The 17,365-nt window shown below is 43.4% G+C and overlaps 2 protein-coding genes across 2 annotated transcripts; both read right to left on the bottom strand.

Moving 5' to 3' along the window:
- Positions 1-35: 35 nt before the first annotated feature.
- Positions 36-15,651, bottom strand: LOC311145188 (carnitine O-acetyltransferase-like). The gene is made up of 14 exons (XM_084181398.1): positions 15,521-15,651; positions 7,077-7,355; positions 4,891-5,009; positions 3,799-3,852; positions 3,537-3,702; positions 3,197-3,371; positions 2,801-2,979; positions 2,540-2,640; positions 2,078-2,197; positions 1,864-1,986; positions 1,621-1,756; positions 1,446-1,508; positions 1,210-1,347; positions 36-1,056 (listed from the first exon to the last, which is right to left on the bottom strand). Exons 1-14 carry the CDS (start codon positions 15,545-15,547, stop codon positions 841-843), a joined length of 1,896 nt encoding a protein of 631 aa, XP_084037524.1. The 5' UTR covers positions 15,548-15,651; the 3' UTR covers positions 36-840.
- A 592-nt stretch (positions 15,652-16,243) lies between these two features.
- Positions 16,244-17,149, bottom strand: LOC311145065 (immediate early response gene 5-like protein; the record flags this gene model as incomplete). Its single annotated transcript, XM_084181249.1, has 1 exon — positions 16,244-17,149. One exon carries the CDS (start codon positions 17,147-17,149, stop codon positions 16,244-16,246), a length of 906 nt encoding a protein of 301 aa, XP_084037375.1.
- Between the last annotated feature and the right edge of the window lie 216 nt (positions 17,150-17,365).

Below are 17,365 nucleotides of genomic sequence, written 5' to 3'. Positions count from 1 at the left end.
GTAGATCACAGCAGAACCACTCAGCAACTCATCATTATGGCACATTTGGTATAGTATGGCACACATTTTCAGAACTTAAATAACTTACAACTGTTTGAACGTATTTTATAAATATGAAATAACAAATATGTAAGTAATCAAACTGAATAAACACATTTATAGAATCCCACAAAAATAAATGATAAGACATTCGCCAACATACTGTGACTTTTAAATATAACTTAAAACAGACAAATGTACTCTCTTAATTCGATCACTCTGTTGTTGCAGACATTTTTCCTGCGCAGCTTTATAAAGTTTTCAATTTCCACTTTAAAATGTCAGACTTGATTTATCCAACAAAAAAAATTTGATCAACCTCTACAAAAATGTCCCTTCATTATAATGCACATAATAATTCACATTTCCTGTTGCTGCAGGATTATTGTCCTGCTGTGAGAAACTGGTCAAATTAAGATAGTACACCTGTAATAGAGTACAGTCTCTGCCTTGATCTGGTGTGGATCTTTCTTTGACATACGGCACTTCCTATTTGGAAAAGGATACACCCATTTCATTCAACATTATGTATAACTTTCCATCAGTCATACTCGCTTTACAGTCTTCTAGTATTTTGCATATTTCAGGACTTTCTCTCCTACATGACCTTCCCTCCCACACTCATATCAAGTGGGCCCAAAGCTTCCCAAGGCCCACCTAATGCAGTGCAAAGTGCATCTCCTCTCTCCATGTTACAGAACTAGATACAGTATACCCAGGTGGCTTTAGTTTCCCCCACTACCTCCAGCACAGGTTCAGTTCCACACAGCCCTACAGAGGAGCCATGTCCCCTGTGGGGCCTCAGTGCTTGGCCTTAGCTGTGTCCTCCAGCAGAGACCTCATGTCTCTCAGAGCCTTCTTCACAGCCCGGCCAAAGTTGGCAGCATGTGTCTCTTCACAGCTGTTGAAGGCTGTAATGGCAATGTTGATGTGGTCTGCCATGGGGTTGTAACACACTCCGTAGCCATCCGGCACCAGTGGACCGAAGCACATCACACAGTCTGTCTTGGCACCAGCCTGGAGAAGTGAAACATGACCTTTAGCATGTACAAATGTGGGCCAAACCTAATAAACAAATTATTACCAAACCACTGTCTACAGGTCTGCAATTTGTCCTGTTATATGTTGTATATTGGGATGTTTAATATCTCACATAAACAGCCTTCATACCTGGCTGGTGGAGAGATTGGGATGCTCAGCCACAGCATAGGCTGTATCCATGAATATCTCTGGCATGGACGTCAGTTCTTCAATCGCCTGCAACTTCAGGCCAAGGAGATGTCTGTCTATGGCCTGGCCATGAATTGCCTGCTCATTATGACATACACAAAATAAATGTACAAGCATGGATTAATACAGTAAATTTAGATTTTCATCAAAAACCTATGCAGAGTTCAAGTCCTCACCATGCGTGTGTATTCTACGTGGGCTTGGCATGCCTTGTCCAATAGAGCCACCTTCTCTGTGTTCTGTCAACATATGGGATAAACATCCATCATTACAGTACAGTGACAGTCAGGGGTTAGTGTTGACAGTCAGGGTTTATTTACTGTCAACATCCAGGTTTCAGAGTTGACCTACCGGTTTAGCTGGGTCCTCCATTTCCTGGACAAATTTGAGAGACTCATTGGAGCAGGAGCGGATGGTGTCTGTTCGACCAAGTGCAAACATACGCAAGGATGCACTCTCATAGGTGGAACAGCACATCTTATACATTCTGAAACATGAAACAGCAATAAGTCTCATTTGTGTCAGGTTAAGGTAACCCAACTGCTGTTTCAGATGTTGACTGTTTTGTTAGAGTAAAAATGTCATGAAACCCACCGGAAGTAGGCAAGCTGTAGAGCCATTTGTATAAAGGCATCTGGACTCATCTTGTGCGCCTTTGGAACATTTCTCCCATAGTCAGCAAAGTAGACCACATTCACATCCAAGTCGTGGGACATTCTGGTAAATGAAAGAGTAGCCAAAGAGTGAGAAACACTTCAAAGATATGTTTGAATGGAAACTGCTAGGAACACAAACAGACTCTACTTGCATGTTCATATTCTGTTTGGCCGACTCAATATCCTTCTTGACCTCAGGTGTGATGTTGAAACGCAGTTTGGGAGGCATGGGCAGAGGGATCATGGGAGCGCGTACTACCTCCATCCTTCCCCTGTTTAAACAACACCAAACATTATACTTCAAGAGAGGCAGGGTCACATTCAGTTGAAGGCCAGGGTCATGATTCCAGCTTGGTCATGATTAGTGGGTTCCAAATGGTAGTAAAAATAATTTTGAAATGGATGAGGCACTATCTAAACGTGACAAATAGTAAACCTTCAAAATGCTTGCTACACTCAGGCATAACGCACCTGATCTGGTTGGAAAAATAGCCATTGCAACCATAGCAACCAGCAACCTGTGCCGACCTTCTTATCTATAGTAAACAATGACCTTGGTAGTGCTATGTACCATTAATCAATGAATGAAATAAAGATATTCTGTAACGCCTTACATGTACTCAACCAAATAGTCCACCAGGAACACAATGGGTGGGCCTTCAGCTGGGGCATGCTCATACACCAGACCACAGGTACCATCTTCACCCACAATAAACTGGGGATTGAATAATAAACGTTATAATAATAAGACTTAAAATACATTTATGAATAAAGTAGAATAATGCAAGAGACACTTGTGAATAAAAATATGAACATGAAATAAAATATCTGGGAGGATGTAAGCTTTGTTCTACAGCTCTAGTCTCAGAGCTCACCTGTAATGTCTTATCAAACCAGCGGTTGCCACTGTTCCAGCGACTCCCTCCACCATGCAGCATCTGGGCAGCGACGCGGCTCTGGTAGCGCTGCTCAGACATCTGTGGCATGGGGGCATCTAGACACACCGTGAATATGCTCTTCTGGATAGCACGGACAGACTCCTTATTTGTCTTGTCTAAGGAAGAAAACGATACAATGAGCAACCTACAAGGACCTTGAGGAAAGCATCGACCAATATCTACAAAACAGTGTGTCCAAAGTGATAGGTTGCAACCAGTTACTCTTATGTTATGGCTCAAGGCTGGGTTATGACTAGGGTTTTGTTTATTTGGTGGGTCACTCCATGCGCTCCAAAGACCCTTCTCTGCCATTCAGGCTCTCCCTGGCCTCACCCTTGATGAGGTTGTTGTAGGCTTTGCCCCAGGTGTTGCGGTGCTGGGAAGTCAGGATGCCGATAGGCTCCTTGTTGCTCTGCAGGGATGAGTTCCAGATCTTCTCCAGTTGCATGTAAATCTGGTCCACCGTCAGTGGGGAGCCATCACTGTTATACACATCCAGGACAAAGAACTGAGGACAGAGGGAGAAGGTTAGTCAGCATTTGAGGTTCTGGTTAAGTGGGTTACAGCCAATAAACTAACAATGCAACAATGTGATTGATTTCCTCTCTGTTTTGTAACAACATAAAGCAGCATCAAAGAGAGAAAAGCAAAGCAATAGCACACCCTAGTGTACCTGGAAGTTATGGACCACAGTGATGTGAGTAGGGGCCACTTTCCCGATAGCGTGGTTGACCACAGTGTCTCTCTTTGGTCCAGGGATACGACAGGAGGACAGTATCTGGTAGTACTGGTCCATACACAGAGGCTTCCCACCCAAATACTCAATAGGTAGGGTCTCACTGTGACACAGAGTTAGAGAGTCAACTGGGGTGACAAATACATATTAGATGTATATAATTAAAATAGATAATATTTTCTATATCCATATTACTCACTTGTCAATCATTTGTTTGAAGTCCAAAACTCCTGAAATCAATTTAGCAGCAAACCTGAGCAGAAAACATTGATTTACATTTTAGTAGACAATCTTATCCAGAGCGACTTACAGGAGCAATTAGGGTTAAGTACCTTGATCAAGGGCACAGACAGATTTTTCAACTAGTCGGCTCAGAGATTCGAATCAGCAACCTTTCGGTTACTGGCCCAATGCTCTTAACTGCTAGGCTACCTGCCACCCTATTGATTAATTAAGTATGATACCTTATATGGTATTTCCTCATCCAACTGAGATTCAGCCTTTTACCTCTACAGCATTTCATGTTCTATTCACATAATCAACTCCAATAAACTTTAGTGCACCATTGTTTTCCATGTCCTCAAATCTCCAACCAGACTTGCTTAGCATGTCCGACTTAGAACCATGATTATTATAACAAACATCTGTCTATCTTTCCTCTGTAGCTCAATTGGTAAAGCATGGCGCTTGTAATGCCAGGGTAGTGGGTTCGATCCCCGGGACCACCCATACGTAAAAATGTATGCGCGACTGTAAGTCGCTTTGGATTTTTCTTTGATTCTATATCTCTGCATTTATTGAACTGTCTGTGTCACTCTAGTCTAGTGAATAAGATGGTGTACATTACAGTACAGTATATTGTTGAATCATTGACTTTTCATATGAGCACTGAAGTCTGCGCTAGTATCATATTCTACTGCATGTGTTTGGCACTGTCCGCAATGTTGATTGCGTATGTGGGTCACCGCGGTCCAAAAAAGCTGAGCAATGCTATGAGCAGCCAATGTGCTTAAAATAGCCAGCATGAAGGGGGAGTCTGTCTAAAGGTCATCTGAACCTCAAGCTTATTCTTAAGTTCAACAGAGCAATGGTGAATTACAACACTGAAGTCAATCACTTTCTACTAACTTGCTTTTGAAGAAGCAGTAAGCCTATAAAATGTCATTTTCACTGATCGGTAGGACAGCCCCAAGATGTTTTAGTGCTGGAGGGAGGGTGGGCATCTACTGTATAATCTCGTAGCAATGGCTGGTACAGTGGTTTCAGACATACATGGTTCCTTGTTGCTCACCTCATCTGTCCTTGGCGATCTTGGAAGGTCATGCGGGGCAGGACCACCCCAGGGCTGGAATAGACCGCCACTGGCATCCGGGAATCCAGATAGGCTGACTGCATCCACCACTCTGTGAGCTGCAAAAACATCCACAAACAGCCATGATAACGCTATACAGTCGTGGTCAAAAGTTTTGAGAATGACACAAGTATTGGTCTTCACAAAGTTTGCTGCTTCAGTGTTTTTAGATATTTTTTGTCAGATGTTACTATGGTATACTGAAGTATAATTACAAGCATTCCATAAGTGTCAAGGGCTTTTATTGACAATTACATTAAGTTTATGCAAAGAGTCAATATTTGCAGTGTTGACCCTTCTTTTTCAAGACCTCTGCAATCCGCCCTGGCATGCTGTCAATTAACTTCTGGGCCACATCCTGACTGATGGCAGCCCATTCTTGCATAATCAATGCTTGGAGTTTGTTAGAATTTGTGGGGTTTTGTTTGGCCACCCGACACTTGAGGATTGACTACAAGTTCTCAATGGGATTAAGGTCTGGGGAGTTTCCTGGCCATGGACCCAAAATGTTGATGTTTTCTTCCCCAAGCCACTTAGTTATCACTTTTGCCTTATGGCAAGGTGCTCCATCATTCTGGAAAAGGCATTGTTCGTCACCAAACTGTTCTTGGATGGTTGGGAGAAGTTGCTCTCTGAGGATGTGTTGGTACAATTCTTTATTCATGGCTGTGTTCTTAGGCAAAATTGTGAGTGAGCCCACTCCCTTGGCTGAGAAGCAATCCCACACATGAATGGTCTCAGGATGCTTTACTGTTGGCATGACACAGGGCTGATGGTAGTGCTCACCTTGTCTTCTCCGGACAAGCTTTTTTCCGGATGCCTCAAACAATCGGAAAGGGGATTCATCAGAGAAAATGAGTTTACCCCAGTCCTCAGCAGTCCAATCCATGAACCTTTTGCAGAATATCAGTCTGTCCCTGATGTTTTTCCTGGAGAGAAGTGGCTTCCTCGCTGCCCTTCTTGACACCAGGCCATGCTCCAAAAGTCTTCGCCTCACTGTGCGTGCAGATGCACTCACACCTGCCTGCTGCCATTCCTGAGCAAGCTCTGCACTGGTGGTGCCCTGATCCCGCAGCTGAATCAACTTTAGGAGACGGTCCTGACGCTTGCTGGACTTTCTTGGGCGCCCTGAAGCCTTCTTCACAACAATTGAACCTCTCTCCTTGAAGTTCTTAATGATCCGATAAATGGTTGATTTAGGTGCAATCTTACTAGCAGCAATATCCTTGCCTGTGAAGCTCTTTTTGTGCAAAGCAATGATGACGGCACGTGTTTCCTTGCAGGTAACCATGGTTAACAGAGGAAGAACAATGATTTCAAGCACCACCCTCCTTTTAAAGCTTCCAGTCTGTTATTTTAACTCAATCAGCATGACAGAGTGATCTCCAGCCTTGTCCTCGTCAACACTCTCACCTGTGTTAACGAGAGAATCACTGACATGATCTCAACTGGTCCTTTTGTGGCAGGGCTGAAATGCAGTGGAAATGTTTTTTGGGGATTAATTTCATTTTAATGGCAAAGAGGGACTTTGCAATTAATTGCAATTCATCTGATCTCTCTTCATAACATTCTGGAGTATATGCAAATTGCATTCATAAAAACTGAGGCAGCAGACTTTGTGAAAATTAAGATTTGTGTCATTCTCAATACTTTTGACCACGACTGTAGACCATCAACATGACATATACTGTAGACCATCAACATGACATATACTGTAGACCATCAACATGACATATACTGTAGACCATCAACATGACATATACTGTAGACCATCAACATGACATATACTGGAGACCATCAACATGACATATACTGTAGACCATCAACATGACATATACTGTAGACCATCAACATGACATATACTGTAGACCATCAACATGACATATACTGTAGACCATCAACATGACATATACTGGAGACCATTAACATGACATATACTGTAGACCATCAACATGACATATACTGTAGACCATCAACATGACATATACTGTAGGTGTATAAATGATATAATACAGGTATCTGTTCCTGCCAATCAACCCAGATCAACCCAGTGCTCTGCCCTACTAAGTACCCATCTCTGCTCCCTCTGCTCTATGTGACGAGTTCTGTTCTATGACAGTACCCACCCAGTTTTCTTTGTTGCTGGCTCTGCGCTCCAGGCTCCTCTGCAACCTGTCTCCCACCCCCTCAGGAATGAGGAACTCCTTGACTAGCTTGTGTGTGTGATCCATCTCCTCCTCACTGAGCAGGGGCTCCAGCATCAACAGGTAGTGCTCAAATGTCTGCCTTAGTGGAGGCACGGGCAGCTTGGGCAAATTGTCCTGGTGATGCGAGGATCTCTCTGGGAGGATGTTCACTGACATCGGCTTGACCAGGCGACATGGCTTCACCAAGCCCGGCCTTAGCTGAAAAAATAAATACTGTGTCATTGCATTTCTAATAAATCATTTGTTTTGCATTCGATATGACATATTGAAATACCATTCATACAGTATCTAGGTTGATATTTTGTGTTTTAAAGTATCTAAAATATTAAGTTGATAATCCCATTGGCATATAAAATATATCAGCAATGTTGGGTGAACACCACAGAGCTGATTTGTAGCCCTACTGGCCAGCAACTGTCAACAACCTGATACATACTGTAGGTTTGTTAAAATAGAACCCTCTAACGCAATGGTAAATCTAAGCGCTGCCGGTAGTGCTATAGGTCCGGGGTTGTGACAGCAACAGTAAAAAAAAAAAATCTGTTTTTGCTCCAAGGTTATTATAGTAAATGAATACTGAAACTAAAATAAAAAATACAATTGGAAAAACTATTTAGTAAACTTAAAAAATAAATAAAATAAAAACATTTAAAAAGCTAAAACTATAGTGAAACTATTATCTTTGACTGCAAAACGAACTAAAATAAAATAGAAAACATCATCAATTGTTTTTTTTGTTTTTTTTTTTATCTAAACTTTGGACAAAAATCTAATGGGGTTTTCGAGCTTCTGAATCTGGCGGGTAAATGCTGCCAGTAGATGCCAATGTTTCAAATAGGCCTAGTTTGTGCGTCACTATCACTAGCTATCACTAGCTAACAGGGAAGAAATCCTAGGGCGAGCACGGAGCGTGACTGGGCCAAGCTAGAACAGCTTGTGAAGTTGCTGGAGCCGTTCGCAATCCATGCCGACCAACTTCAAACAGGCACACTTGCGGTCAACTACTCTTGCAAAACAGTTGGCGCAGGTCCTCCTGAAGTCACTGTGTGAGCGCTTCGCATGCATACTGAATCCTCTGATAGCCAACTGCGATCCAACCCCTGCAACAGCTTGCCTGATGGACCCAAGTGTGTCTCTGGCACTTCGCTCAACAGAGATGGAGCCCCTGATTAGGGAAGCAGAGTATTTTGTACTTCAGAAAATCAGAGAGTTCAGCCATGGAGCAGGACCCCAGGAAGATGCCAGCACGATGAATCCAGCAAGCATCTCGACCACAGTGCTTCAGAAATATAGCTTCCTCGCATCGAAGATTGCGTCTGAGGTCACTGTCCAGCTGGAGGGTCAACCTGGCAGGGCATTAAGTGCCCCATGTGAGCTGCGGAAATACCTGGAAGACGTAAAGGGGGGCATGTTTACAGAATCACCTCTCAAGTTCTGGCAGGCAAACTGTGCCCAGTGGCACTGGATCTGGTTTATGCCCCTGCATCCCAAGCGTTGGTGGAGAGAATATTCTCTGTCTGTGGACAACTGTCATCAGGCTTGAGAAACGGAACGACCACCTCTCTGGAATGCAGAGTCTTCTTGAAGATAAGCCAGAAAATCTTGTTTGGTTGAAGAGAAACGCACACACAAGCTGGCTGGCTGTGAACTGACAGATTTGTGAAGAAGTATTGTATTGCTTATGTTTTTTGCTGTTGTTGCAGCTGTTTTTATTAACACTTTTTGAAGGGGTTAGTCAATGATTCATGTTTAACATTACATAAACATAACATATCAAATGGGCCATGACTTCATTTGTTGTTTTTTCCTCTCTCTGTCTGTCAGATAAAGGTAAAGGTACTTATTGTTCTAACATTTACTTAGTTAAAAAAGCATTGGATTGGTGTAAACATGGGCAAGAGAGTTTCCTTCCACCATATTTCTTGCACCAGTCTAGGCGCTTATTCTTTAAATCCAAGTCACATTAGGATTGATTTATCATTTATGTCCTTGCCATAAAGTTTTATGGAGTCCTCTAGTGGCCAAATGCCTGTGTTAGCATTGGCAGCTCCATTCAGGACTTTCGCCATTTTTATTTAGTCAACTGGGCAAGACTTCCAACTTCCTTGACTGATCCTTCCTGATGACCCGGTTTGAGTCGTGACAGCTGGGTCATTAGGAGGATCAGCCAATTAATTTTACTTGAGAAGAAGAAAATTGACTATCTCAAGATGATGGCCTCAATGGTGCTGTCCATGCTCTCACAGACACCATCATGACACAGATACAGAGATGTTATGTCTATCCAAGTCTATGGTTCTGGCCAATCAACTTATGTATTACTGCCCCCCAGTGGCAAGAAGTGACATCCCCAAAAAACAAACTATAGGCCTACAACACATAAATGACTCCTAGCCTCCCACACATAGGCACATTTTGTGTCCCTAACACTAACACTAAAACTGAAACTAAATAAAAATGAGTAAATTAAGTCTGAAAACTAACTAAAACTAAACTGAATTTCAAAAAACATCACAAAAAACATCACAAAACTATAATAACCTTGGTTTGCTCAATATGTTTAGAGTGTTGACAGTCAACATTGTTGTAATTGGCTTCAACGAGTATAGGCCTTTACGAATCGCACTTCTCCTCAAATAAAAAATACTAGGTTCCCGTAAATTGTATTGTATGTGTGAGGCACATTCTAAATAAGCAAGATATAGCCTAGGCCAACCGTTGATATGGCGTTATGGGACTGAAAATGTTGAATAGCCTGTTTGGAAGAGCACGTCTTTGGTAACTGGACAAGAGGCGCACTTTGGAAATGGGGATGGATACAAGCCGAATGGAGTATGCACTGCAGGCAGGCCTATGTGAATTGTGAATAATGCAAAAGCATGTCGGCAAAAGCCTCACGAGTAGACCATTTAGAAACATTTTATGGATAGGCTCCATAGACAAACATTGGCAGTAGAATGGCCTTACTGTAGAGCTCAGTGACTTTCAACATGTCAGTTCATCACATTTCTGCCCTGCTAGAGCTGCCCTGGTCAACTGTAAGTGCTGTTACTGTGAAGTGGAAACGTCTAGGAGCAACAACTACTCAGCCACAAAGTGGTAGGCCACACAAGCTTACAGAATGAGACCCCCAAGTGCAGAAGTGTGTAGCACGTAAAAATCGTCTGTCCTCTGTTGCAACACTCACTATCGAGTTCCAAACTCCCTCTGGAAGCAACATCAGTACAATAATTGTTCGTCGGGAGCTTCATGAAATGGGTTTCCATGGCCGAGAAGCTGCACACAAGCCTAAGATCACCATGCGCAATGATGGAATGGTGGACTCTGGAGCAGTGGAAACACGTTCGTCCGACGGACGAATCTGGGTTTGGCGGAGGACAGGAGAACGCTACCTTCCCGAATGCATAGTGCCAACTGTAAAGTTGGGTGGAGGAGGAATAATGATCTGGGGCTGTTTTTCATGGTTCGGGCTAGGCCCCTTAGTTCCAGTGAAGAGAAATCTTAAAGCTACAGCACACAATGACATTCTAGACGATTCTGTGCTTCCAACTTTGTGGCAACAGTTTGGGGAAGGCCCTTTCCTGTTTCAGCATGACAATGCCCCCTTGCACAAAGCGAGGTCCATACAGAAATGGTTTGTCGAGATCGGTGTGGAAGAACTTGACTGGCCTGCACAGAGCCCTGACCTCAACCCCATCGAACACCTTTGGGATGAATTGGAACGCCGACTGCGAAACAGGTCTAATTGCCCAACATCAGTGCCTGACCTCACTAATGCTCTTGTGGCTGAATGGAAGCAAGTCCCTGCAGCAATGTTCCAACATCTAGTGAAAAGCCTTCCCAGAAGAGTGGAGGCCATTATAGCAGCAAAGAAGGGACCAACTCCATATTAATGCCCATGGTTTGGGAATGAGATGTTCGACGAGCAGGTGTGCACATACTTTTGGTAATGTAGTGTATATCTTATTCCATGTGCATATGGGCACTGTGCGTCACAGCTGCACTGCCGTTGTCAAAATCCATGCCATAACCAACCGGGTTACCGCTAAACCAGCTTTTGGTTGGTCTTAAATATCCCCACCAGCGCATACTGAAATTGACACTTTGGCGCACGTTTTTAAGGGCACAACTCAGATATTGCCACCCCTCCCACCTCAGAGCGAGCGAGCTCATATAAGACAGATAAATTACCAATCCTGGCGCTAGGGTTTGAAGAGCTTTAATGGATCAACATGTTTAATCAAATCTAATTTTATTGGTTGCGTACACAGTTTAGCAGGTGTTGTGACGGGTGCAGCGAGATGCTTATGTTCCTAGTTCCTATCAATCAATGCAGTAAATGTCAAACAAGCACACAATAATAAAAAATTCTAAAATAATAAAAATGTAGTACAGCAGTACATATATAAATAGCATGTAAACATGATTAAAGTGACCAGTGTTCAATGACTATGTAAATAGGGCAACAGTCCCAAGGTGCAGGGTTGAGTAACCGGTGGTAGCCGGCTAGTGAAAGTGACTTAGGGGCAGAGTAGGATACTGGGCAGAGGGCAAGGTACTAGGCTGAGGCCGTCTAGTGGTGGTTGTTTAACAGTCTGACGGCTTGGGGAAAGAAGCTGTTTATCAGTCTCTTGGTCCCAGCTTTGATGCACCTCCTCCTTCTAGATGGTAGTGGGGTGAACAGGCCGTGGCTCGGGTGGCTGTGGTCCTTGATGATCTTCTTGGCCTTCCTGTGACACCGGGTGCTGTAGATGTCCTGGAGGGCAGGCAGTGTGCCCCCGATGGTGCGTTGGGACCCTCTGGAGAGCCCTGTGGTTGCGGACAGTGCAATTGCCGTACCAGGCGGTGATACAGCCCAACATGATGCTCTCAATGGTGCATCTGAAGTTTGTGAGGGTCTTAGGGGCCAAGCTGAATTTCTTTAGCCTCCTGAGGTTGAAGAGGCGCTGTTGCTCCTTCTTCACCACACTGTTGGTGTGATGGGACCATTTCAGGTCCTCAATGATGTGCACACCGAGGAACTTACGTTTTTGACCCTTTCCGCTGCAGCACCGTTGATATGGATGGGAGCGTGCGCTCTATACTGTCTCCCGTAGTCCATGATCAGGTCCTTCGTTTTGTTGACGTTGAGGGAGAGGTTATTTTCCTGGCACCACGCTGCCAAGGCACTCACCTCCTCCCTGTAGGATGTCTCGCGTTGTTGGTAATCAGGCCTACCACTGTTGTGTCGTCAGAAAACTTGAAGATTGAGTTGGAGACGTGCGTGGCCACACAGTCATGGGTGCACAGGGAGTACAGGACGGGGCTGAGCACACACCCCTGTGGGGCCCCCGTGATGAGGATCAGCGTGGCGGAGGTATTGTTGCCTACCTTCACCAACTGGGATCGGCCCGTCAGGAGGTCCAGGACCCAGTTGCACAGGGTGGGGTTCAGACCCAGGGCCCTGAGTTTAGTGATTTGGACGGCACTATGGTGTTGAAGGCTGAACTGTAGTAGATGAACAGCATTCTTACATAGTTATTCCTCAAATCAATCACATTTTATTTGTCACATGCTTTGTAAGCAACATGTGTAGACTAACAGTGAAATGCTTACTTACGGGTCCTTCCCAACCATGCAGAGAGAAAAAAGAGAAATAATTGAAAAACAATAATACAAGGAATAAATACACAATGAGTAACGATAACTTGTCTATATACACGGGGTACCAGTAACGAGTCAATATGCAGGGGTACGAGGTAATTGAAGTAGATATGTATATATAGGTAGGGATAAAGTGACTAGACAACAGGATAGATAATAAACAGTAGCAGCAGCGTATGTGATGAGTCAAAAGAGTTAGTGCAAAAAGGGGTCAATGCAGAGAGTTAAATAGTTAACCAAATAGCTACCCAGACAAACTATTTAGCAGTCTTATGGCTTGGGGGTAGAAACTGTTCAGGGTCCTGTTGGTTCTAGACTTGCATCGGTACCACTTGCTGTGCAGTAGCAGAGAGAACAGTCTATGATTTGGGTGGCTGGAGTCTTTGACAATTTTTAGGGCCTTCCTCTGAAACCGCCTGGTATAGAGGTCCTGGATACCAAGGAAGCTCGGCCCCACCCCAGTGATGTACTGAGCCGTGTAGCGCCGGATGCCAAGCAGTTGCCATACCAAGCGGTGATGCAGCCAGTCAAGATGCTCTCAATGGTGCAGCTATATAACTTTTTGAGGATCTGAGGGCCCATGCCAAATCTTTTCAGTCTCCTGAGGGGAAGAGTCATTGTCATGCCTTTTTCACAACTGTGTTGGTGTGTGTGGACCATGATGATTTCTTAGTGATGTGGACCCCGAGGAACTTGAAGCTCTAAACCCGCTCCACTAAAGCCCCGTCGATGTGGATGGGGGCGTGCTCGGCCCTCTGTTAGTAGTCCTCCTCTTGTCCAGGTGGGATAGGGAAGTGTGCAGTGCAATGGCGATTGCGTCGTCCGTGGATCTGTTGGAGCGGTATGCAAATTGTAGTGGGTCTAGGGTGTCAGGTAAGATGGAGGTGATATGGTTCTTAATTAGCCTCTCAAAGTACTTCATGATTACAGAAGTTCAATTACCTTCGCTTTCTTGGGTACAGGAACAATGGTGGACATATTGAAGCAAGTGGGGACAACAGAGTGGGATAGTGAGCGTCTTCTAAATGACTAAAATGTCAAATGTAAATGTAGTCAGCTGGTCTGTGCATGCTCTTAGGACACGGCTTGGGATGCCGTCTGGCAATTGCAATTGCGCTGGCTTACCACCAGCTGAAAATAGAGCCCAAAGGGTCCAGGCTGTTGCAACAGAAACCATAACATAATAAAACAGACATAAGGTTACACAAAGTGATTAACATGCATTTACTTTAGTTTCTATTTAAACAGGTGTGATCAGTATAATTCTGTATGAATCCAAAAACCAATGCAAAAACTAGATTGCTAGGGCACTGTATGAGCTATTTTTATGACTAAGAAACTTGAGACCAAAACAACTCTGTCAAGTTTAGTATGTTGTTACACTATTTGTTTCGACTGTGTGCTTGGTTGTCAAGTTTCCTGACAGCTTCTTCAGGTTAGAATTTACACTGAGAGTACAAAACATTAGGAACACCTGCTCTTTCCATGACATAGACTGACCAGGTGAATCCTGGTGAAAGCTATGATCCCTTATTGATGTCACCTGTTTAATCCACTTCAATCACTGTAGATGAAGAGGAGGAGACAGGTTAAACAAGGATTTTTAAGCCTTGAGTCAATTGAGACATGGATTGTGTATGTGTGCCATTCAGAGGGTGAATGGACAAGACAACATATTTAAGTGCCTTTGAACGGGGGTATGGTAGTAGGTCCCAGGCGCACCAGTTTGAGTGTGTCAAGAACTGCAATGCTGCTGGGTTCTACTACACTCTGTGAACCCTTGCAATGAAGGGAGAGATCTGTACTTTTCTTGAGTATTTACATTTTTGAAAACTTTTACTCCACTACATTCCTAACGAAAATATGTATTTTTGAATCACATACATTTTCCCTGACACCCAGAAGTACTCACTTTCATTTCGAATGCTCAGGCAGGTCAGCAATATTGTCCAATTGCCGCACTTAGCCTATCAATATAACGCGTTGTCATCACTACTGCCTCTGATCTGGCAGACTCACTAAACACAAATACTGCGTTTGTAAATTATGTCTAAGTGTTAGTGTGCCTCTGGCTGTCAGTAAATAAAAAAAAATACAAAATCGTGCGTCTGGTTTGCTTAATGTAAGGAATTTGATTCATGGCATTTACTTTTACTGTTACTCATGTATGACAATTAGCCTACTTTTTCCACCACAGTATTTAAGTACATTTAAAACCAGACACTTTTAGACTTTTACTCAAGTAGTATATTACTGGGTGACTCACTTTTACTTTAGTCATTTTCTATTAAGGTATCTTTACTTTTACTCAAGGTATGACAGTTGAGTACTTTTTCCAACACAGCAAACACATCTAAAAAGCAAGCTGTAGTCTATATTAAAATATTGTATGATAGTTTAACCCACTGTCCCTCAATGAAGTGTTATCAGTATTGATTTGATATAGACATGAACCTTGAAACGTTATCCATGTTGTAGCCTAATATAGAGACTCTGGTCTTTATTAGACTGGGGTAAATAGGTTACAGTATCCAAGCCATTCGATAGGATTTTCTTGGAAACATGCGGAGTGGCCTGGCTTGACATTGTAGGCTACTATAAGCTAATAACAGTAGCCTAACCTGGTTCCCCACACATTTACAGCAGTAATAGTGAACGCGCTGATCTCAGTTATGGGTGCACAATTGCGCATTTATGAATCATAAAAACGTTTGACTCACCACGACTCTCAAAAGAAGACCCAACATAATTTCATAAAAATGGCCCAGCGAGGCTTTGGTTGTTGTTAGTGTAAAGAAACACCTCGAGCTGTCATTTCAAGGACATAGCCTACGACTAAAGTTTCCCAGTCGAGAAGTTACTTAGTCATGTCGGACATCTCTACGCCCCCCTCCGGACATGATCGGAAACGATATAGCCTATGTCTACAGCTGGATACACTGTTGCCCATATTCAATCATACTGGCTTGATACGTAATTTACATTCACGCAGCTGGATACTTTGTAAATAACATGTATTATTTAGTTACCAAAATTATACTATCTTGCTTTGTGGAGGGACATCATTAAGTATGATGGCATGACACATAAATTATATAAGACATCTTTAAATAAAATTGTCTTGGTCTACACAGGCCTAATTAAAACAGACTATATTGCCCTATGAAATGCACACACCTGGTAATTTTCTTATAATTTCACGGGACTGATCATTATTTACTGTATAAAATAGGTGTAGTTATCATCTATTATCGCATGGTGGAGCTCGTTCTGCATCACACATTCGTGCAGGTCACATGAAGGCAACATGCTGGTGCAGGAGCAAGAAAGTGCCCTCTCCCCAAAAGTGATATGGAAGAGAGGAGGAGAGTGTTAAGTGTGTAAAAAATACTTATTTTATTTGAGACCAGCAATGGTGTGTAGAAAAAGTAAAAGTGTGTGGATCAAAAAGCTTCAATTGCTCTAGTCCATGCACCGCTGCCCGCCAATGCTTGTTTGCAACAGTTTGTTTGTCCATTGACTAGGCATATCTGTTCCAAGTCTGTTTGCCAGTTCAACAGCTCAGTAAACCCCGAGCCTAACACTGACATGAGATTGGAGATGTTATTTGTGTCCAGCTGTTCAGAATTACAACAATAAACGTCATCAGACCTAATCTGTTTGCATGACATGGGCAAAAAGTCTGAAAGATAATCGGAATCAGAAACATAACTTGAGTCAATTTTTCGTTTCTTAGGTGAACTTTGCGGGCACTGTCCATGTTGTTTCAATGACGCGCAGTAGTCTGCGGGGAGATATCTATACTCGACAGTAGTCACCACATGTGTGTCCAAGTCCAACACAGTCTTTTGATTGTTGGGTGTGTTTGAAATAAGAATGTCCCGTTTGGATGTGTAAGGTTCCGAATAACAGTCCCAGCAGACTTCCGAGTCCATCAGGTTAGAGTCACAATGATGCACAGGAGCCATGGGACAGGCAGTTACCGTCTGGGTGTGCGCTTCGGGCACCATTGCTGGGTGGCCAGCCGACTGTGGCGCTGCGCAGTGGTTAGTCTCCAACGCATCCCCGCTGTAGTTGCAGCAAAACTCACCAGCTAGATCCTCACAGTTCCCGGTCAATTCAAAGGAGTCCTGCTTTTCATCAGAGACAGTCCTCATCTCCCCGTTCTGCTGTATGCTGTATATTCCTGCGAACTCCACGCTCATGTAAAAGTCTCTAGCGTTCTTCAGGACGTAGGTAACCAGCAGGTTCTTGTGGAGCTTGATACCTCCTCTCTGCGTCCTGGAGTTATGGATTTTCTGCAAAGAAATAGAGATCAGATTCTGTGCGTCAATGGCACATTCCTCCATCCTTAAAACTGTCCAACTGTTTTTCCCTGATTCTGGTGAAAAAATTAACTGTAATCTGTGTGTAAAAATACCAATAGAGTTTAACTAAATTCGTGGAGAAAATCTGAACATGCTTTCCCATCCTTTCTGGAAATGGGTATGACGCCCCTCATTGCTGTGAGGGATTTAAAGCCATCTCGCATAGGTTCCTCCCCCATTCCAGTTTCCACCAACAAA

This window comes from Coregonus lavaretus (assembly GCF_964263955.1).
Source record: "Coregonus lavaretus genome assembly, chromosome: 17".
In the NCBI taxonomy this organism is placed as follows: Eukaryota; Metazoa; Chordata; class Actinopteri; order Salmoniformes; family Salmonidae; genus Coregonus; species Coregonus lavaretus.
Note: the sequence above shows the minus strand (reverse complement) of the source record. Positions and strands in the feature narration are given on the sequence as shown.

What these genes read in the sequence shown, in the direction of transcription:
- LOC311145188 (XM_084181398.1), bottom strand. Translation starts at nt 15,547, where the DNA reads ATGTTGGGTCTTCTTTTGAGAGTCGTG. An exon ending in GATCGCCAAGGACAGATGAG is followed by an intron (nt 3,853 to 4,890) that starts GTGAGCAACAAG and finishes TTTTCTGCTCAG; the next exon opens with GTTTGCTGCTAAATTGATTT. An exon ending in CTACAGCTTGCCTACTTCCG is followed by an intron (nt 1,757 to 1,863) that starts GTGGGTTTCATG and finishes TTCATGTTTCAG; the next exon opens with AATGTATAAGATGTGCTGTT.